This window comes from Haemaphysalis longicornis, unplaced genomic scaffold, assembly GCF_048455015.1.
Source record: "Haemaphysalis longicornis isolate Haplotype H1 unplaced genomic scaffold, Haemaphysalis longicornis Haplotype H1 scaffold_1, whole genome shotgun sequence".
Taxonomy (NCBI): domain Eukaryota; kingdom Metazoa; phylum Arthropoda; class Arachnida; order Ixodida; family Ixodidae; genus Haemaphysalis; species Haemaphysalis longicornis.
Genome location: NW_027526203.1, coordinates 138,008,893 through 138,032,720, shown reverse-complemented (window position 1 = coordinate 138,032,720; position 23,828 = coordinate 138,008,893). Strand labels below are relative to the sequence as shown.

General features: G+C 47.1%; 1 protein-coding gene across 1 annotated transcript in view; it reads left to right on the top strand.

Moving 5' to 3' along the window:
- Window positions 1-23,828, top strand: part of LOC144136972 (nose resistant to fluoxetine protein 6-like) — a 187,564-nt gene that overhangs the window by 126,584 nt on the left and 37,152 nt on the right. Inside the window, exon 9 of the mRNA XM_077669437.1 lies at window positions 15,036-15,201. Within this exon, the coding sequence (XP_077525563.1) occupies window positions 15,036-15,201 (166 nt within the window). The remainder of the gene's footprint in view (window positions 1-15,035; window positions 15,202-23,828) is intronic.

The window sequence follows — 23,828 nt, the reverse complement described above, 5'->3', positions numbered from 1 at the left end:
CGGAAGTTCTATGGCAGTGCATCCTTCTAAGCCTCCGTGCAACCCAGCCCGTAAAGTCACAGCCGACCACAAGTGGGACTCGGTGCTGTGGTGACGTCTCTCTACCGGATGACGTACGCCAAGTACTGGATCTGGGACCGAAATTTGCCGTCCAGTCACGAAGTTCGGCCCCTGAGCTGCTAACTCACGTCAGGCAAGTGTCCCGACTGGCGCCTGTGTGTGAAAGTGAACGTTGCATTTCCGAAGGTGTGGACATTCTTAACCGTTACAAGCCGTCTAGCCGTGGGGTAAACCTGAAACGCATTTCTTCTTATTTACAAGAGAAAGATTTGTCCGTCATAGCAGCAGATAAAGAAGGCGGGTTCTGTGTCATGCCTAAGGTAATGTTTATCAGCAAAGCGAGAGAGGCGATCTTGTCCAGCTTTAATGAACGAAATGAAGTGGTTTTGTCAAAGGTAAAGTCTGCAGCCAACAAGTTGTGCGAAAAACTCCAGCTAACGAAGCTATCCAAAATGGTGGACAATTGCAAAAATTCCAGTTTGTCGATGTTTTTTTCGGCGAAAACGCATAAGCCAGATTGCGCCTTTTGTGTTATTGTTACTGAGCAAGGCACGTGGCAAAAATCAGTAGCGGTATTTCTACACAAGCATTTAAATGAACTAGGCTATGAGGACCCCTATTACACAAAGAATTCTGGCCACATTACCTCTTTTCTTAAATCGAATGTTGGCCGCGGGTATCAGGCCTTCTCAGTAGACGTAAAAGACATGTATTATTCGCTACCCCACCACTTGATTCTGTCCTGCGTTGAAGAACGCATAGACCGGTTTGGTGCCATTGCGTTCCAGAACGGGTCCGGATTGTGTGTTACTGATTTTTTGGAGTTATTAGCCCTATATCTTAAGTCCACCTTTGCTACCTGGAATGGCAGTGTATACTTACAAAAGAAAGGAATTTGCATTGGGTCCTGTATTGCCCCTATACTCAGTAATATGATACTTGCACGGTGTGATACGGTGTTGTCAACGCGTCTGGTATCATCACGGGTGACGAAGGTGTTCCGTTATGTCGATGATTACCTGTGTTTCTGGATTGTAGTGAAGAATCATTTGACACGTGTGTCGCTGATACCCTTGGTCTGTTTAAGGAATGTTTAGCCCCCTTAGACATTACGCTTGAGGTTCCGGAGAATGGAGCGATTAGATTTTTGGACTTGTCTATCGCTTTGTGTGTGAATCATATGTGTTGGCAGTATGAGCCACGTGCTAACAAGCCGCTTCTTCCATATCACTCGGCACACTCAAAGCTGGTGAAGAGGGGAATTGTTAAATTGTGCATTTCGGACGCCTTGACCAAGTCGTGCCCCCATGCGGCGCAAACCGCTTTCAAGAAACAAGTTAGTCCGTTCGACGCGGCTGGATACCCCCAACACCTGATCGTATCAGTGACTGAGGGCATCCTCAGGAAACTGAAATCGTGCCATCGGAAAGATGGGCATGACGAGCCTCCCCGTGAGAGCGAAAAGAAAAAGGTAGCGGTTGTACCGTACATTCACGGCTTGTCGCACGTATTAAAGAAGATTGCTAACCGTGTGAACGTGAGGGTAGCCCTTAGTGCTCCCCACAAGCTTGTGAACATCGCTAAGGCGACTACTAAGACAGGTGTGAATAACCTGTGGTGCCATACAAACCACCGTGTGCCGTACGTTCCGTGCACTGAGCGTGTCGTATATCATATACCACTAACTGGCGGGTCATCCTACGTCGGTCAAACCGGCAGGTGTTTGAATGACTGGTTGAGGGAGCACAATAACAATGTTCGAAATGGCAAGGAGTGTTTCCTGGCCCTTCATTGCAAGGATTGCACACGTAAGTGCAAACCACAGCTTGACAAGTGCACAGTGATAGGAAGAAGTGGCAATGAAACTACGCGGGAGATAATTGAAGCACTTGAAATTGGGCGGTTGGGCAGTAAATGTGTCAGCAAGACTTCAATAACCTTGTCACAAAAAGAAATTAGGTTCCTTTCCAACACGCGTTGTACTTCGTGTGTGACATGAAGACATGTATAGATTGGGACACGTGCGTGATGTGTGTGAGGTGGCAGAGTGTTGTAGCTTATTTATTTATTTTTTGTCTGAGGTGAATGTTTTTGGTTTTTGTGGTGGTGCATATAAAAGGTGCAAGTTTTCTGGATTAAAATTTCAGATGGAAGTTAGCGCTCCTCCCGTCGTCTTACTTGTCTTCGTTTCCCGTTCTTTGCGCTATAGTATTATAATGATGTCCTACCAACTAGCCCAACAGTACTCCTTCTTACGCCCCGCGCACGAATGGGCTGGGTTTTTTTGACTGACATTCAAACTCGGAGGAAACTCGGGCATGGTTTTGCACACGGCCGAGTTGAACTCGGGACGTCCGTGGTTGCCTCTGCTGCGGCGTATGGTCACCGTAGCAAGCATATTTCTACCCCAACAGGTCTTTAAACGAACAAGGAATTTCGAGCCAGTTTTTACCTCTAGAAAAGTGCTCTGCATTCGTTGTGCAGTCGTCTGGTGACAGACCCCAGCGTACAAATACTTAGAGGCCGCTTTCGCTCCATGTCCATGGAGGAGCAAGTGTGGTGTGCGCTGCGGTTTTACGCGACGGGCAGCTCTTACAGAAGCGTTGGTGGACACCTCACCATCGACCGCCACCAGTCGAACTTCAGCGTGTATGTGCGCAATATAATCCGTGAAGATGTGTTTCGCAGACCTCGCCTTTCATTTAGGTGGTTTGGCAGACATGGCTTCCGCAGGTTCCTACCACGTGTCTACCCGTTTGCAGCCAGAGCGTGCGCTTCAGTTATCGCCTACTCGCACAACAGTTTCGAACGAAGGGTTGCATGACCGCGCGTTTTGTTTATCATCAGCGCGGCAGACAGTCTCTCTCGAGGCGTTGCGTGACGCGCATTTCTTGTGAAAACGTTACTGGCAGGATAGCTTATACGTATTAGATATATTGTCAAGGAGACAGTCGACGCACAGAGAGCCGTTTGAGATGGTTTATTCGCAGGGGTGAAGCCCATAGGAACGCATGTTCGAGCAACCCAGCTCCTTTCTCGCGCATGCACCTTATGGGGTTCATCTTCCCCTGACATGTCTTTGGCGCATATCCGCGCGACTGGATTGGGCATAATCCTACCTTCCCCTTCCACATGGTTGATGCCGGTACGGCGCGTACCCCGATAGCTTGATGGCCTGTTGCATCTGTTCATTATCCTCGCTACAACGCAATCGACGGTGCGTGCCTATTGTCAGAGGCAATCTTTACACATTTCAACGGGTATTGTTCAGAGTCACCGTCGTATGGCAGGAAGCAGAGCATGGAAAGCGAGTAAAGGGGAGAGCTAAGAATTAAAGTAACCCTGTGACGCCAGAGGGAGGGGAAGCTAGAGGAGAAGGGCGCGAAGGAAGAGAGGGTTGTAAGGAGATTGAACTTTGAAAAAAACGACTCTGGAGAGCTTCTTGGAACAAGAGCGGTGAAGGGAAAAATAAATAAAGCAAACAAATCTGAAAAGTTGCTGCCTTGTTGCTATTCCTTCCTTCGTCACACATGGCCACTTTATCATTGGCCCGCAATTGGGAGCTTTGAGGAACTAACGTGCCCAGTTAGCAAAATTTATAACACTGTAAATTGGAACCGTAACCGTTGTGGAATAGTGCGTGAAGCGTGAAGCCTGAACGTGATGTCACGGGAGTAGGACAGCTGCACACCACCCTCGCACAACCCCGATTCTGGGGAGGCTGTGGCGTGTTGCAGTCTGCTCGCACACTAAGACGAACAAATGAAAGAGAATAAACTGACGCAAACACGTAAATCCAGAAAAGAAGCCGTTTAAAGTAATCCGTGCCAAAAGACAAAGAAACTAACTCGAGGAAAAACGCGCAAGTACAATTTGTCAAAAAGCAGTTGCTAATACGTATCGCCAGGCGTTTGCCTTGAAAGCACGTAAGCAGACTGGACCGCGCCGAGGAACTTTTGTGTTAAAAAGCGGAGGGTTTCGATAACTTAATACGAGCAGCAATTGTTTTGAATCTGGCGCGCTTCCATCCCCCGCTTACTTTCATTCATTTCATTTTTATTTCCTTAAGGACACCACTGGGGGTATTACATAAGGGGTGGATACACAGGAAAAGAAAACATTTGAACACATTAATTTTCGCAGCACAGGAGATTTGTAACATTTGCAATGGAGGATGATGGGGAGGTGGTTGAAACAATGGAGCAGGGAAGGTCGTTCCAATCCTTGACGGCGCGGGGGAAAAAAGCGGAAAAAGTGGCAGTTCTGTTGCAATAACTGGACACTTGAAGTGGATGGCTTGTGCGGTGTGAACTGTATGTCGGGGGGAGGATGTAAGGAGATGCATTGAGGGAAGAATTTAAAAATATATGAAAGAGGGAAAGGGTGGCGATACTGCGGCGAACAGAGAGGGGTGATAAAACGGATTGTGCTTTCAAGGATGAAATGCTGATGTCGTACGAGTACTGGGAGGGAATGAATCGAACGGCGCGATTTTGGACAGATTCGAGGTCGTTAATGAGGTATGTTTGGGGCGAGTTCCGTATGGGGGTGGCATATTCGAGTTTCGATCTGATGAAGGACTGATATGCCAGCAACTTCACATGCGTTGGTGCATGACGTAGGTGACACTTCAAGAAGCCCAGAGTTTTATTTGCCGATGAAATGACGTTAGTAATATGCGCATTCCAAGTAAGATCGCAGTACAATGTGACACCTAGATACTTGAAAGATGGCTGTGACTGTATACAGGGACGTTGGCGATATGATCTGAAAAAATGAAAGGATTTTTACGGCGGGAAAACGTAATATGTTTGCATTTGTTAGGGTTAAGAGACAGAAGTCAATTATCACACCATTCTTGAATGTGGTTACGATCTTTCTAAAGAAGAGTTTTGTCGTGAGTGTTAGTTACTGTCCGACAGACTACACAGTCATCTGCAAACATGCGGATTCTGCAGGATACGCTGAGGGGTAAGTCGTTAATACATATTAGAAACAGGAGGGGGCAAAGAACTGAACCTTGAGGTACGACTGATGTTACTTTGAGATACACGGAAGATTTAATATTGGCATGCACGAACTGAGAACGGTTAGTTAGAAATGCTTTGATCCAATTTAGTGCAATTGAGTCTAAGTTTAACTGGGATAGTTTTAGCATTACTTTTTTTTGGGGGGGGGGGGGTACTGTGTCGAACGCCTTTGCGTAATCTGGAAAGATTGCGTCAGTTTGTAAGTTGTTGTCAAGGATAGCATGCAGATCGTGAAGAAATATTGCTAGTTCTGTTTCGCAGGAGAATCCTTTCCTAAAACCATCCTGGCTGGGGGGAAAAAAGTTGTTAGAATCTAGAAAGTTTGCAATCTGAGAGTAGATGACATGTTCCATGATTTTTCACGGGACGCTTGTTAAAGAAACGGGACGGTAGTTCAATGAACCGTTCTTATCACCTGATTTGTAGATGGGAACGACCTTGCCCAAGTTCCAGTCAAGAATGCCTGTGGAGAGCAACTGCGCATACATCAAGCGCAGAAATGGGGCGATGGTGTCATGGATGTTTTTTAACACTTTTGAGTTAATATCATCCACGCCACCTGAAGAGGACAGTTTCATGTTTTTAATAACACATGAAATAACATCTGAGCAAAAAACAATTCAACACATACAGGATGTCAACAGCGCCGCGGCAGGAGAGGAAGGTACGCTAGATTCGTTAGTAAATACAGATGAAACCGCGGTGTTAAAAACATCAGCACATTATTTATCTGCAAGCACGTGACCGGAGTCATTAGTAAGGTGGATGGTGCTGGTAGACCGAGGGTTCCCGATTTGCCAAAATTACGTGTGTTCTCAGTTAGCATGCCTGGTAAATCCTGGTTCAAAAACGTGCATTTCGCGTTACGAATAGCGGTAGTATAATCTTTTTCGGCTGTGTTGGATTTCGCCCAAGCGTCCGGCGTTTCTTTTGCTTTTGCTGTGCGAAAAAGGCGCTTTTTTCTATTCGCTAGTCTCTTCAGTTTGTTTGCAAACCACGGCTTCTGCGGCGTGCTACTGAATGATATTGTGGGGATAAATTTCCCAGTTAATTCATTCGTCTTTTTTTTTTTATCTCCCAGTTAACGTTCACAGATCTGGAATGAAAGCTATGTTCCAAGACTGGAAAGAAGTTTTCGAGCTCGTTGTTTATGGATTCATAATTACCTTTATCGTATAAGGTAATTGTTTCCTTGCGTTTGTCGCGCCGCTCAAGAGGGAAGCAAAAATCTGCATGTATTACTTTGTGGTCACTAATTTCGGGTAGGTATGGAATTAACGATAAGGAATCCGCACGGTCGGTTATTATTAAATCTTGGATGTTAGCACAGCCGCCTGCTATGCGCGTGGGCTCTGACACTAGTTGAAATAAGTTAAAATTCAAACAAACGCCTATAAAATTTCTCGTTTCGACATCGTATGCCTACGAGGGTGCAGGAATATGCCAATCAATTTTCGGAAAATTAAAGTCACCAAAAAGTAAGATGTGAGCGTTAGGGTAGGTGGTCGTGTTTGTGCTCATTATATTGTTTAAATTACGTGAAAAACCGGGTATTGGTGTTGGGTGGCCTGTAGCACCCCCCGAGTAGGAATGTTTGAGGGGACGCGTGGCAAATCAGCCACAAAATGTCAAGGTCAGATTTTATGTCGACAGCAAAACAGGGTATTTCTGGGCCAACAGCGATTAGCACACCACCTCCCCGGCCGCGTTTGCGCTGGCTGAATAACTGAAAATCTGGTAAATCCGAGAGCACTTCGGCGTCAGTAACTTCATGGGTTAGCCAACTTTCTTTTAGTACCAAAATATTGCTGTTGGAAGACGCCACAACGTTAAACACGAGTTGGCACTTCGGCATAAAACTACGAATATTAGTAAAGATAACAGAAAAAGGAAGTTCATTTCGTGATTGGATTTGGCGGTGGTGCGGTTTTAGTCTGCGGGCACGGTGATCGCTATGCGACTTCTATGACCGATTGTGATTCGTGGTCAAAAATGTACCGTTTGGAGCCCGTGTGCAAAGTTTTGAAACGTATCTGGAATTTTTCTGATTTCTGCTTGGCGAAAGCAACGACGTGACGACGGGCAGTACGAACTGAGAGGGAATAATCTTCGCCAATGCTGAAATCTGTTCCTTTCAATTTTTTGGCATTTGAGAGGGTGTTTTCTTTAGTTTTTTAGAATGTGAACCTGACAATTATCGGGCGGCAACGATCATTGGTGTGGCGGCCGAGACGATGCGCTCATCTATTTTTTTCGGGTCAAATTTATTTCCAAGTATTCAAGACAGTGGTTAATAATAAGTTCTTCTGTTTGAATATTTGTTTCTTTGGCGTTCGTATCTGGAAGGTTATAGAAGATTACGTTATTGCGGCTGGACCGGTTTTCTGCGACATCCAGCCGTTTTCCAAGTTCGGAAACTAAGTGTGTGGTTGCGGTTGTGTCGGCTTGAATTGCGGAGATGTCAGCTCGTATGGGCAAAATATTCTGGTAATGGAGTTCTAGTTCGGTCTTGCGCTTCCCCAGATCCGACAATGTTTTGTGGGTTGTTAGGAGCTGCTTCTTTACTTCTTCAAAATCGGATATTTGTTTGTTTTCTCCAACGCTAATTTTTTCGAGTTCTGCGAGGATTTCGTTCATTTCCGGACCAGGGTTAGTTTCAATGTCGCCGGATAACAACAAGAGTACAGAGTAAACAGCATGTAAACACTCGGCAATGATAGCGACAAGACACTGTGGGTCCGGCAGCTGCACTAGAAAGTAATCACTTGATTTTTTCGCGTAGGGACTGCTGTGCTTACTAACCTGCATTGTTGGGATGAACGGGTAAGCGAACTGCATTGTGTCACAGCTGCCAAGCCCACAAGCTGACGCCGGTGACCGTTCGCGATATATAGGTACTCAGAGTGGTGATGTTGACTTCGATGGGGCTGTCCAAGGTGAAGTGGGGGAGGAGTATTCTAGCCTCGGCGTTGGCAACCGCGTCGGAGCGGTAGCGGAGGGTGGAGGAGCAGTGGCTGCTTCGCCATTGCCAGGCAGGAAGGTGCATTCCGACGATGGGTCCAACGGAGTGAATAGATAGTTTTAGCTGACCGTTTCTGACGGTCCGCTACGCTCCCGTAGCAAGCGGGAGTGCCATTGCGCATGCGTAGCGCGCTAGCGCGCTACCGTAGATACCGGAGCGGGGCCCCGCTCCGCTAACCGGGGCCTCTTAGCGGACCGTTGCGGCAGCTTACGCTACCGTACGGAAATTTAACATGGCTGCCCCCGCGGTGCGAGCGCGCTACGGCGAACTTCGTTTCTTCAGTTTAAACACGAGCGGCGAAGCCGCGAAAGCGCTTCCGAATAGGCAATGGTGCCACACACCTCAAATATCTTTAGAACGGAAGCGAAAAACGTTGACCGAAGCGCCGGGCTGCTTCTATGCAGCGCCGAGAAAGGCAGCCTTGGCTTGGCTATTCCAAAGTTTATCGGCTTCTTTATTGTTATTTAGAAAAATTATACCATGTCAGCGACTACAATATACAAGAAAAAGGCTAAATTAGGCCAAGAAAAACGGTATTTTGCTTTGTTTGGGCGACCAAATACAAATTCTTATGTTGCCTTTAGGATGAAGTTTTGGTTTACACGCGCACGCGAAACGACCAGTCACGCGAATCATTTCCCGCCGAGGGAGATACGGTTATCGCTTAGCTAAAAGCCTTTCGGCTGCTGACGCTCCGGTTGTGCTAAGCGGGCCGTCGGGAGCATAGCGGAGCGTCAAAAACGGTCAGCTAAAACTCTCTAATGTCAGGCCAGGCAGCAGCAGGCGAACGACGGTTACAAGGAACACCTGCATTGTTGGGATGAACGGGTAAGCGAACTGCATTGTGTCACAACTGCTAGTCGGTGTCACATTGTGTCTTGATAGTTGGCCATAGTCACGTGATTATACTGTCTGCCACCGACGGCAGAAACTACTTCTTAGGACGAAAAATTTCAAACGAAAAGCTCATACGAACGCCTGGAATAAGAAATAAAATGAGCTTTGTAGTGAAATACAGATAGACAACGTAAAAGTACAATAAAATAAAGTAGTTGTATTTGCTTGCCCCCAGTTGCCACCAGTGCAGCAGGGGAGCGATAGAAAGCACTGAAAGATGCGTCCCGCCGTAGTGGCGTATCCTTGGTGCGCGCTGCCTTGGATCGAGTACGTCACCTCAAAATCAGCAAATAGCATGAATCGCATTTTTAAAGAGTTTTCAACCTGCCCCGAAACATTATCATGGCCTTATTATTATCACCACAGCTCGGCCTTGCCCGAGTTTCGCTCAAACTCGGGCCTTCTGGAATAGCACCCCTGCACTGTGGCCGCAAGCAGTTGGTGCTTATATCAATTCCACGTTAACGAGAACTCAGCAGCGCGGCAACGTCAGCCTGTACGCATTCTGCTTACTCGCTCGCGGAGTAATGAAGGTTGCAGTGTAAAATGGTGATTTCAGTACAAAAACCATTACTCAAAAAACTAAGAAACTCAGAAAAAGAACATATGCACTACCGAGGATTCCACCTTTTAAAGTGCCATCGAATGCAAGCAGGGCATTAGACCACTCGGCCATAACCACAGCTTTCACGGAGAGGGAAATATAAAGTATACATGTTCTAGCCTGTTTAATTTTTTCTATAGTTTCAGCATTCTCGCCAGCTTAGATGACTATTTCTTGGTTAACGCTTGTGCAGTAAGCATCCTCCAAATTCGCACAAATATATCCGCTATAGCAACTGCATCCCTTAGGCAGAAAAGATTGATTGATTGTGGGGTTTAACGCGCCGACGCAACGCAGGCGATGAGGCGCGCCGTAGTGGAGGGCTCCGGATTAATTTTGACCACCTGGGGATCTTTATCGTGCGCCGAAATCTCGTACACACGGGCGTTTTTGCTTTTCGCCTCCATCAGAAAAGCGGCCACCGCGGCCGGGAATTTAGGCAGAAAAGCGATCGCAAATGTGTGGTCGTACTGCTGCCGGCTGTGTGAGCTCACCCGACGTAAAACGTGCTTCCCGTACCTTGGTGTTATGCTTTAAAATAAAAGTTTAATTCCTTAATTAATTCCTTGGTACTTACAATAATTATATTAATAATAATTTAATAACTATAATTATAATAATTATAATTCTTTGATTTTAATTTCTTGGTACTTATAATAATTTCGCTGACTCTCCTTCCGCCCTTGGGATATTCAGTGCGGAGAATTATTCTTTTTTCGGCTGTTATTTTGTGTGAAAGGGAAAAAGGGAAAGTTTAACAGATGCCCAGAATTTTACTCATGCAGTAAAAAAGAAAGATATGGTCAGTAAACTGGCCCTTGTGTTACTTATGACTGTATTCTTTTGAAAATTTTCATTTACAGTTCGTCGCATTTATGTTGACATATCCGCCATCGTGTTCTCTCAAGCAAGAAGCATCCAAGGCCGCTTCCGATTCAGTTCATGAAACAGGATGGAGCATAGATTAAAAAATACCCCACGAGAAACAGCTAGTAAATCATAAAGCGGCGGCAGATGAAGTGTGTTCGCATGTATTTTTCTGCAGCATACAAAAATGTACTTCGGATGCACTATAGTCTGCGTGCTGTCCGCGTGCTAGGAGTCCCGGGGCTGTGCTAAAATTGCTTAAAATTTCCATGAACGTCTGGTTTCTTTTTTTATACGGGCTGTTTTGACTTAGACCCTTTATAAACATGCTGCTTCGTACAAAACATGGAAAGCATAGTTAAATGCTGCTGATCTGCAGGTGCTGAGGAATTTAGTTCACGCTAGAACTTAAATATTCTGAGCATGGCCCGCGTCCAGAAGGCTCCGTAAAGTAGACATGGCTGGCACTCGCTAACGCCAAAACTGGGCAGGATTACACGCAAAAATCTATCAGCTGCAAAAATAAAATGGAGGGGAATTCGCAGCGAATTTTGAGAAACCTGCGGGGGAAGATGTAAAAATAGGAAATTTCTGAACTTACAAATGGAGATTTTTATCCCCAGTGCGGAACATGACTGCTCCCGAAATTAATTTGACTTAAATTTTTATGCTAGCGTGTCAGTCAGCGAAGCCTCAAATTTGCGCCTATGACTAGGCCTTCATATGCTTTACTAAGCTTGGTACACCCTACAAACTCAACAACTCAAGGCATATTCTTCGAGGCACAAATCGTGTTATCGCCTAATTAAAACTGAACGAACGAATTGTGACGACATGCCGGTAGCCGGCCGACTGACTCTGTCGCAGGCTCGGCGAGCCGTGCAGTAACGCAGTCAAGCCAAGCCATCTCGATTGAGACCCGCCGCGGTGGCTCAGTGGCTAAGGCGTTGCGCTGCTGAGCATGTGGTCGCGGGTTCGATTCCCGGCCGCGGCGGCCGCTTTTCTGACGATGTAGTAAAGCGAAAACGCCCGTGTGTACGAGATTTCGGCGCACGTTAAAGATCCCAAGGTGGTCAAAATTGTTAATCCGGAGCCTTCCGGAGCTCCTCTACTACGGCGCGCCACATCGCCTGCGTTGCGTCGGCACGTAAATCCTACAATCACTGAACCATCTCGATTGAGCGTCATACTAAATGTCTTGGAAAACCTACAAGGGGGATGTAGGGAGGAGACCCTGGTTTCGAATTTATTTTTATGCTAAATAAAGCTGCGTAAATGAACCGACAGCGGTCGAAACATGGCCTAGGGACGCCAAACTACAATTTGCGCACGTAACCCCACAATGTTTATCAATTACTTATGTGTCCCTTGAAGAAATGGATGGGCTCTGTATTTCACTGCCCACTCCGGGTCTTGCAGTGGAGATGTTCGGCTTTGCGAGGTCAGGATAATGGGTATAAGCCATGACACACATGCATGTGAATTGGTGGAAAGATACAAATAAAAACTTTGGTGAAAGTTGCATTAGTGACACGTCGGTAGCGCCCTTGACCTCCTGGTGCGAACTTTTAACAGCCAAGCTGATGAAGCTTCAGTTCTATCCGTGCATTGCGTCGCTGAAACCTGGGTCCCTCGCGTTACGAAACCGGCATTTAGCCGGTTGGGCTATCATCGCAGTCGAACTGCTCAGCACTTCCTTTGGGCTCGCAGCGCAATCGTTGGGTTGGGACTTTCGCTTCGTACTTTTGCACTTTGGATTTTGGGCTTAAGGAGCGTGGACTGTGGATTCGGTTTGACTCAGTGTGCATGGAGAAAGCTTCGCTTTTTCACAATCGTTAGTTTAGGAAAAGGGCTTTGTTTTTAGCAGCGGAGCTGTTTAAGCTTGAGTTCTATTCGTGCCTTGCGTCCTTCAAAACGTGGCGCAGCAAAGTGGAGAGGAGGAAAATGGTAGGCCAAGGAGTTTGGGGGAGAGTGGTCAGGAGGCAAGGAGGCGACGAACAGGTGTGGGGAGTGCGCGTCGCGGTGCAGATGTTCTGATGAAGAGGCGTGCTTCGGGGATAGGCTGTGCCTAGTGATGACGTCAGCTCTGACGCGCAGGTGTTCTGCTAATTGAGAGAGACGGCGGGTGATCGGCAGCATCAGTGTGCGCTCTACAGATAAGATAGGCAGACGTAGGAGAATCCAAGTTAAAGGTCGTGAAGACCACTAGATCCGCTGTTTCTTCAGACTGCCTCTCAATTGCGAAAGTGGCCGAATTTTTTAACATTAACTTATGATGACTTCTGTGAACTGTCCATGTTGCGGAACATGGCGCCCATGCTCGGCTCTTGTTATACATGCCAAAGTATGGCTCGGAAATAAAATCAGTTGCATTACGCTGGTGCCGTCCGTCTCTCCTAGGTTTTGCGTGTTCTGCGCCAACTTTCTTGGCAAAAATAATGAACTCGCCAAGCAATAAGTATATTTACATTCTAAGAATATATTGTTCAAGATATTACTTTTTTCGTTGGCTATGGCATGAATAAAACTACGGGGCAACTAGTTTGATAAATCCTTTCTCACATTCGTGCCTGCCATACTCGCGAAACATATATGTCAGGGCCGGCATCAACAGCAGTTTATGATTAGCTTGCGACTGCAAATACAACAATTTATGTGTACTTTGATGATGTGGCAACTATTAAAAGTCTGTATTTAGTGTTTAAGTGGAGACAACTGATTTAAATCTTGTCAATGGCGAGGATATTTCTTGGGATAAGTAACGCCAGCACATAAAAATGCCCTGACTGGGAAGTATGCGGCAACAAAAATATTTTGGGCTAGTTTTTCAGTTAATAAGTTTGGTGTAGCAGAAATGTAGCAGACAAACGTTACTGATTTTAAACGGTTCAAAACAGAGACAGTTATTTTACCCAAAGGGGCGAAAGCACAGAGTCTGATTTCATAGGCTCCAGCCAGCTACCCGGTGCGTTAACCCTGAAACGCCGATAGGGTTTCCTAAAAATATAAATGATTAACTTATTAAAAAACCACCAGTTATTAGGCTGAGAACACAACTACTACCTAGAAAACACCTGCAGATACAAGAAACAAAAAATAAAGCAATGGGAATATTCTTCCTCGTGGGAATTCAGAGGCCCCCTATTTCTGCGGAAATTTCGCAAAACCAGAACCGTGAAGAGCTGAACCTTGCATGTTGTGGAAGTTATCTTGGCCCGCTTGTCCTTGTCGCTGCAGAGCAATTTCCGCAGCCCTCCTATGGCGTTGAGGCATGTGGGAAGTGGGGCGTGGCTTATGCAAACCCATCTTGATCATCGTACCCAGAGGGACACGCATCTGCTCAATCCTGCCATGCCTTTATTGCTTTCAAACAGTTTTGCTTTGTGTGGAAGATATTTTTCAGAATCACGAAAGAATGTGTTAATGCGCCAAATATGAGGGAGTGGAATTAGCGGGAAGCTTCGCTGAAACTAGGTGCTGTAAAGAAAGCTTCAAAATGCTTTTTTATGGAAAGGAGCATAAGCCTCGGCGGTCATCATTACTTTCACGTTCTTCAACCCTGACGCTGCTGGAATTGGCGTCTGACGAGCCGACGCTAACTGCAGTGCTATCACCTTCTGCAGCCATTGAATTGGTAAATTTTGCTGATGCATCATCAATATGATCTTCCTCATGATCCGTCGAGTGGCCTACATTGTCATAAAAGGAATAACAATGTTCTAAAGCCATTTCAGCCGTCAGACGCCGGGTCCTCCAAACAAATACCGATAAGCAATTTAAAAGCGCTGACACCCGTAGGTAAATGAGTTTCCATGTTGTAGGTCTGATTGAAGCCGTAGTTATATTAAATGAAGCCAAGAAGCACCCTTGTACGATGGCGAAGACCACAACATATATCAACAGTATTTACCCATTTTCTAGCAGCCGATTCCTTATTTATATATTGTAGCCCCCATGGTGATCAATGCGCGCAAGTTCCGAAAGGGAGAAACATGCTGCATAGGTTCACAAAAACGGCTGCACGACCTGGAGGAATGACCATAAAACGATTTTTCCCTTCGTGTTTGCAAAGCAGCGCCCTATATGGCTCCACAATACTGTGTGGAAATATGCAACTCTTTGGGCCATGGAGGCATTTGGATGAAGTGGGATTCAGCTTCCATGCAGGAGTTTAAGGGTTAAAGAAGAAAGGGGAAAGCAAGAGGCATGCGTAAAATATGAGGATGACGTACAGATGAGTATATGCCTATGTGTCAAACATGAATGCGCATGTATTACGCAGTTGCGATACAATCATAGTTCCCCATTACTCCGCTCACCGTAGCTGCCAAGCCGTGCACAAAATGTGAGCACTGCGTTGAATGCCTGGTGTGATGCTGCGGATCCAGCCAGCGACATCTAGGCGACCGTCAAAATGAGCCAACGATGCGGCTACGTTTTCACGCGAAAACTCGCGTCGCATGAATAGGTGCCAATGACGTGCTAAATGGTCTTCTCAAGGTGGCATGCTTTCCGATGTGAACAACTGCTGTTCTTGTTTTGTCACCTCTGACAGGCTCCTGCTGCCCGTGGTGATCGTGGCGTGCGGGGTCTCGCTACTGCCGCTTTTTGTCCAGGGTCCGACGACCGCCGCAGTGTACGACAAATTCTACGAGCTGGTTGACAGCCACTGGTGGGCCTTCATGTTCAACCTGCGCAACTTCTACCGGAATCTTGCTCTGGTACGTACTTACCCACGTCAGCTCCGGGAGCAAAAGATGGCCGCTCTCTTAGCCCGAGCAATCCCGACGGGTTGTGTTGGCAAGATTCAGTGCCTTAAGATCTGACGAGTCGAAAGACCCAGGAATGGGTCTTCTGTCTCGGTGGATCTTTCATCTCGTTGGATATTCACGCTCGATTCGATCTTCTCCCTAAGAGGACCGTCCATCTGGTTGGATAATCAGGAGCGATTGCACCTTGTGTCTCCGTGAATTTCCCGCCTCGGTACTCGGTAGGTGGATATTAAGGCTCGATTGTATCTGTCACATCAGGGGATCTTTCGTCTCGTTGGATGTTCAGGCTCTTCGTATCATACAAAATTCCACGCCACTCTACAAGCACCTTCAATTCCTAATTACGAAAAATAGCAGCGAGATCGTCTGCGTTTTCACATGCCAATATATCTCTTCTTTTCTTGAAAATTCCAATTTAAAATAAACTAAGTCGTGATAGCTGAATAGGCTATCTTGAGCCGATTTCGCACCGTGTGAGGGCACAATGCTGGGGACCGCCCGTGTAGTGAGCACTCGAGCAGTAGTGTGGGCCGCGTTTTTTCTCCGTACAGGTTTCAGCCGGGGTCAAGACCAGCTCGATCGGGGTAGTGGTTGTATTTTTACAGAACATTTGGAGGGTCTGCGGGTTTACTAGTCGCCGAGTGAAATTTTGAATGGCTGTCTTCGAATATGAGAATACGATAGGGGAGGCTGGTCGTTGCATTAAGGCTACTGCAATCACCTTCTATTCCGCCGTAGGAGGACACATGGTACAGATGGAAAAGGGGGCATTTGTTCCGCCAACTGCTGGCACTGAGTATGTGTCATGATTTCGATAGTTCGCCGCGTTGACATATAGTATATACGGTATTACTAGAAAGAGCTCCCGTGGTCTTTATTGCGTGCGACGTTTGTGATAATGCAGGAGAATTCAAATTAGTTCGTCTTCCTAAAAAGTGAGATGTAAAAATACCCGCTGGCCTCTTTCCGTGCTTGTTATGACCAAATCCTGAAATTGGTTTGGACATTCTTATGGGCAGTATTTGTCAGCGAAAACGAATTTATTATATCAATACGCTGAACCACTAATCAGAAATCTGTAAAATCGCAAGATTGTGCCATAAATTCTCATTTTTGATATTAGGGAGTTGTTACGGAAAAACATTGTCAAACAGCTCTTATACATCTCTCCGCGTTACCCATACCAACAGAATGTCGTGGTGATAATGGAGGGGGTTCTTGGATCAGGTGGTGTTAGCCTGGCAAGATGTGCCGACTACTGCTCCGCACGAACACCATTAATAAGTCAATGTTCAACACCATGGTTCAACACCATGTTCTGGGCTGCACACAGCGTACTGGGAAACATCTCCAAGAACTGCACATGACGAACACAGGGGTGGTCTTACAAGGCCCACTTTAAATAGCCAAGCTTTGGTCTTCGTTGAGCCCATTTTGGAGGCGGTACCCCAAAGTTGCATTTGATCTTGTCAGCGCCTTTTTCACGCAAGGCTGATTATCGAGATCTCCCGAGGACTTCAAATGGTCGACTACTGCCCGCCTGTAGTCGGTTCAGTGATTAGCGGAAACCCTAACAGTCGTTGCAAATGACAATGCATTGTGTGCCATTTGATCAGCGGCTTCACTGCTCCTGATGCCTGCATGGAATGGAATCCAATTAAACTGCACATGGAAACCCTTGCTTCTGAACTATTGCACAAGCCGTAAGGAACGCTGAAAGAATTTTTTCGGTGAGATCACACGCTGCAAAAGTTGTGCTGTTTTCGAATCCGTCAGAATGAGAGCTTCCTGGGAATCGTCTGACTTTCTCAAAGACTTTCTTTGAGTTTTTTAAAAGCAGCCCCGCTCGCAATACACCCGGCTTCGGTGGAAAACACTAAATGATCCATTCGTTGAGCCCAGGAAACCTGCGCATCTCTAATTACGTACGCCGCTTCAAACAATATTGCTGAAATTGAACAGGGCCTCGCGTTACAAAATACCAATGAGCAACAGGTTACATTGATGGAGAACTGGGTCCTGCATGCAAACGAATAAGGGAATTTTCGAAGCGCTCATTTATTATTTGTGTAGTAACGTTTGGCGGGACTGAGTCAGCCCCATTGCTGTCCGTTTTATCTTAATGAACAAAAAGTTTTTCAAATACATCAGTAGGCATTTCACATCGTTGGACATTTCATCTCGGTGAACCTTTCATCTCGATGAATATTCGGGCAGGATTGTGTCTTCTCCCCGCACGGGGCACCTTGAGTAATCTTGGTGACCGGGTACCCCGAGCCCCCCATACTGTAGCTGTTACCTACCGTGGCTAGAAGTTGAAAGGTGAAGGGTTAGAAGCCGTGAAAGGGGGCCGTCGGAGCCTTGGTCAAGCTCCGGCCGATGGGCTCCCTGCCTGTCTATCAGGCAGGGAGCTCCGGGACCTCTTTGACTACCAGGGTAAGGTCAAAGGAGAAAGTACCCCTGTCTCCCTGCTTTCCAATGTATCATATGGCATTTTCAACCGCCCCCCCCCCCCCAGACGTGATGGGCCCCCGAAAAGGGGCCGCACCGAAGTTTCTTTTCCACCACTTCCTGACTTGAGTCATCCGAAACCGAACAACTATCCTCGCTTCATCGTGATGGAATCTGTAGACCAATCAAAACCTCTTGCTTCACAGTCTGTATTTCTCATTTCAAAGTTTCTTGATGGTATTGTTGGAGGGTCGTATAAGGCCAAAAAATAACGACCGGTGAAATTCTTGTCGAGGTCAGTAGCCAGGATCAGGCCAATAAACTCCTTGCTCAAACCAGCATCGCCGATCTGCCAATCCTAGTCACGCCCCACCGCATCCTAAACAGCTCCCAGGGCGTGATTTCGGAGTATGACTTACTAAATGAATCTGAAGCTGACCTGCTGGAGGGCCTTCGTAGTCAGGGCATAACAGCGGTCAGGCGCATAACCATCCGCAGAGACGATAAACAAATACCGACAAAGCACCTCATCCTAACCTTTGACAAGTCCACCCTTCGAGAATTAATCAACGCAGGTTACATCCGATGTTCAGTCCGGCCGTACATCCCGAACCCGCGGCGCTGTTTCAAGTGCCAACGGTTTGGGCACGGCACAAACTCCTGTCGCGGCCGACTTACCTGCGCAAAATGCGCCCAGAACGACCACCCGTCCGACAACTGTAACGTTCAACAATTTCTTTGCGTAAACTGCCAGGGTCCACATGCGGCCTACTCCAGAAAATGTGAAAAGTTTCATTTAGAAAAGAAAATAATCAACATCAAAATCACCGAAAACATCACCTTCCCAGAGGCGCGAAAGAGGTTCGCCTCTTTCCCCCTGGGGAGGTACGCCGACGCAGCTCGCCGGGGGGCGGAGCGGCGTCTGGTTTCGGCGGAGACCCAGTACTGCGAGTCAGACTTAGTCCCGCACCCGCCCCCCCCCCCCCCCCCTGGGTTGCCCCTGGCAGCCCAACCCGCCTCCGCACCGCTTGCTCACCCAGCAGCGGCTGTGGTGGCAACAACGTCTGTTGGGGATGCCGCTGCATCCACTGCTTCCTCTCCACCGACCCGGAGCACACGCAAGGGCACGGAGATGGAGGCGGAGGCAGTCGCAGCGACCCCTCCCCCGCCTCACTGCCTGTGCCATTTGTGATGCTCCCCACGCCTTCGGCACTGGCAGCGCTGGCAAAGAACAACCGAAAGGGTACCACGTCAAGGGGGCCCAGTCCGCTGGGCACCCCCTTGCCTTCAGATGACGACATGGACGTCGAGCCCTTCCGGCTTTCATCGCAGCGGGAGGAACGGGCTGCGACGTCCAGGTCAGTAGAGAAGGCCAGAAAGCCCCTCCCAAGAGTCCAAGCCCCGAAAGACCCTACATAAATAATCACACTCCAGTAGCTCTAACACATCATAATGGGAAGAGAAAACATAGTTCAATGGAACTGCAGAGGCCTTCTGAATAATCTTGACGACGTGCATGAGATTCTGCATGCCAACCAGCCAAGTTTAATGTGTGTCCAGGAAACACATCTGAATTCTAAACACACAAATTTCTTGAATAGTTACCTGTTATACAGGAAAGACAGGGATGGCTGCACACACTCTTCTGGTGGTGTGGCCATAATCGCCCGCAAATCCTTAGCATGCCCGTCTCCATCTACATCTCTCCTGATCTTGCACTTCTGAGCTCTGACTTTGAGGCGCTGGTCGACCAGCTTCCTGAACCGTACATCTTAACAGGCCACTTCAATGCACACAATTCTCTTTGGGGCTCTTCTCGCACGGATGCCCGAGGTCGCCTGATAGAGAAGTTTTTAACATCCTCTGGAGCATGCCTTTTCAACAAGAAACAGCCTACATACCATAACATAGGACACAATACATACTCAAATCTTGACTTGGCTATTGGTTCGGGAATTCTCTTTCCATGTCTTGAGTGGGGTGTGTGCACTGACCCATATGGTAGTGACCACTTCCCCACCTCACTAACATATATAGGCAAAGGCCCATGCAGTCCACCTTCCCATAAAAGGTTTAATGAAGCAAGAGCTAACTGGAATACATTTACAGAGACATCCAAACTACACCACTCATCCATAGGACACCTACACGTTGAAGAAGCTACCCAACTGCTCACGGCGCACATCCTCGACGCCGCCGAAAAGTCCATTCCCCACGCCTCTGGTGCCCCGCGCAACCAGAGGAGGCCGTGGTGGAATGAGGACTGTAGGCGGGCGCGAGAGGCCCAGAACAAGGCGTGGGGTAACCTTCGTCGGTACCCCACGCCGGGTAACCTTATTTTATTCAAACGGGCCGAGGCGTTTGGAAAACGTGTGCGCCGTGAGGCAAAACGAGATAGTTGGCACACCTTCATAACATCCATTAGTTCATACACAGACACACACAAAGTCTGGACACGTATACGCAAGCTCAAAGGACAACAAACACACAGCCTGCCCCTCGTTAGTACAACAGGGGACACACTGGAAGACCAGGCTAACACACTTGCACAACACTTCGAACACGTGTCTAGTTCAGCACACTACACAAACACTTTCATGAAACACAAAACATCTGCAGAAAAAAAGCCCTTACACGACAAAGACAAATCAAAAACTCCTTACAACTCTGAATTCACTTTCTATGAGTTGAGGGCTGCCCTGAGCACGTGCAAACCTTCAGCTCCAGGCGCAGATAAGATTACATACACCATGATACAGCACCTACACCCAGACACTCTTGAAACACTCTTACACCTATACAATAAAATATGGCTTTCGGGGCACATTCCACGCTCTTGGAGGGAGGCCATAGTAGTGGCTTTCCTAAAGGAAGGGAAGGACCCTTCCTCTCCCGCCAGTGATTGTCCCATTACCCTGACAAGCTGCCTGTGTAAGCTCTTCGAAAAGATGATAAACAGGAGACTCGTGTACTTCTTAGAGTACAACGGTCTTCTCGAGGGCTGCCAGGCGGGCTTTAGGGCGGGGCGATCTACGAACGATCAACTCGTTGCGCTAGAGTCATATATTAAAGGTGCTTTCCTACATAAGCAGTACTGCATGACAGTATTCTTTGATCTTGAAAAGGCGTACGACACTGCTTGGCGGTACGGCATCCTCAGCGATTTGAAGCCCTTTGGCATGTCGGGTAACATGATGAATACGCTTGTTAGTTACCTTTCTGAAAGGACGTTCCGCGTGCGAGTTGGAGCTGCACTCTCTAGGGTTCATGTGCAGGAAAACGGCGTGCCGCACGGTGGTGTTTTGAGTTGCAGTTTGTTTATTGTAAAAATGAATTCTCTTCAGAAGGCACTGCCACCATCGATCTCCTGTTCAGTCTATGTAGACGACATTCAACTCTCCTTCAAATCGTGTAACTTATCTATCTTCGAGCGCCAAGTGCAGCTTGGTGTGAACATGCTAGCCGGCTGGGCAGATAGCAACGGTTTTAAATTTAATCCAGGAAAGTGCACTTGTGTTCTGTTTTCCAAGAGGCGTGGCATTCGGCCGGATCCAGACATTCGACTCCACGGTGTCTCTATTCCTGTAAAAAAAGAACACAAGTTCTTAGGTATTACCTTTGACGAAAAGCTGACATTCATCCCACAAATAAAACAACTAAAACATAAATGCCTAAAAACAATGAATATCCTGAAGGTTCTGTCGCACATCTCTTTTGGTGCTGACAAACAACTTCTTTTACGTGTTTTTAGCAGCCTAATAGGTTCACGACTGGACTATGGTAGCGTTGTCTATGGGTCAGCCACTAAAACATCCCTCAGATTGCTGGACCCTGTGCTTCATCTAGGGCTCCGCTTGTCGTGTGGTGCCTTCCGAACTAGTCCGGTCGAAAGCCTGTATGTTGAGTGCAACAAATGGAACCTACAACGTCAACGTCAGCGAGCATACACAGACCTCCTTTATGCTTTTAAAATTTCATCCATGCCTCACCATCCTTTTAAATCAGTTTTTCATGATACCTCCATGACTGAACTCCTTTAAATCAACCATCGTTCTCTGCGCCCTTCTCTTACAGAGTTAGAGAGGAAGCGTGAGAGCTTGCTGTCTCCTTTTTAGATACCATCCAAAGTTCTGTAACAGATTTCATAGCACCATGGCATCTCCGCCCTGTGTCATGCAACACATCATTCACACATGTAGATAAAAACCGAGCTCCCACATGTGCAATTCTGCAGCACTTCTTGTATTTGCAGCAGAAGTACCAATGTACTGAATTTTATACGGATGCCTCTAAAACATCCACCTCGGTGTCCTGCGCGGCGCATGGGCCCGGCCTTAGTGTCACTAGAACTTTTAACATTAATACAAGTATCTTTACGGCAGAGGCTTATGGTGTACTTCTGGTTGTTAATCATATCCTTCAAAGCCACATCCCACAATCCATTATATATACAGATTCTCTCAGTGCTGTGCGGGCGTTGTCGTCAACAAAGTCTTCAAAAAATCACGTTATAAATTTAATAGTCAAGGGTATTATGTCTGTTTATGTCCACAAATTTGAACTAGTCCTTTGCTGGGTCCCTGGCCACTGAGGTATAGCCGGGAATGAAGCAGCGGATCGAATGGCTGCTGCTGCTACACTCTTGAATACAGTAGACATAATCACATTACCCTACACCGACGTGAAACCACACATCAGACAACAACTTCGCAAAACATGGCAAACACACTGGAGCAAACAAACAGACAACAAGTTACACGTAATAAAACCACTCTTAGGACCATACACCACCGACACACGTATTAGATACACTGAAGTCGCCTTGGCTCGATAACGAATAGGGCACACACATGCAACGCACTCGCACCTGCTCACTGGATCTCCAAGTCCTCTGTGCAGCAGGTGCGGAGAGGCCCTATCCGTGATCCACATCCTGATACAATGTAAGGCACTCGACATTACGCGACGCAAACACTTCCCACAACTACACACACGACATATTCCACCACACCCGTCATACTTCTTAGGAGATGATGCCATGTTCTCTGTTCAGCCCACCTTTAAGTTCCTATCTGAAGTTCATTTCTTACAACTCATCTCATATCACCCATAGTTTTACCCCTGGTCCTATACACCAGCCACCTTATTTATATTTTAACCAGACACGTTCTTCACCCTGGCCCTTTACACCAGCCGTGCTCCTAGTCATTAACTGACTTTATTCGATTTCCCTCCTCATCAAATAACTTTGTATTTGGCGCTCTTTGCCCATGTCGGCCTTGCGCCATTAAACTTAAACCTTCATCATCAGGATTGTGTCTTCTGACTCGGTGGATCTTCCATCTCAGTGGATATTCAGGCTCGCTTGGATCTTCTGCCTCAGTGGATCTTTCCTCTCGACGCCACATGACCGATTGAATCTTCCAACTCGGTGTATCTTCCGTCTCGCTGGATCTTCAGGCCGCAAACATGTTGGCAACGCGTCAAGGGCCGATCTCGCGATTTCTTGTGAGTACGTTAACAGCGCAGGATGGAACAAGTGGCACACGATAAGAACGTTGAATGCGTGGAGGCAGGTCATCCGCTTTTCTTTAGTGGAGAGGCGGGTGTACACGAAAAATACTGCGGATAACCCGCAAGTCACCTTATTTTTTGCTGTTTCTGTCGATGCTTAAGTGAACAACTCTTGTACGACCTCTAAGCAGGCTACTCTCAAATGCTTCTTCGGGGGTATATATAGTTTTGCTCATCATGAGCTATTTCGTCTAGCATCACCATGTTATTTAGGTTTAAATTATTTTACAAAAGAGTGATAAGAATATATGCGCCCATTTCCTGTGTGATTGACCGGGCAGTGCAGATTGACTGGGCAATGCTGATTGGCTCTCCTATGGTGACTGGCTGGACTATCCGTAAAATTTGAAGGTAGTTCGGGTAAGTGTTTTCCCGGTGTTCAAGCATCTGGCCAAAATCTGGCTGTTTCCACTGGCGTGTACCGCTTAACTCTCATGTGAGGAACATGTCGCTTCCACTGGAGGCTCTCGTAAACCCATGGCGGCATTGAGGTCTGAGTTTTCCTTGGCCACTGATGGTACAAAATTCTCAGAGTGTAAACAGCCGTGTGC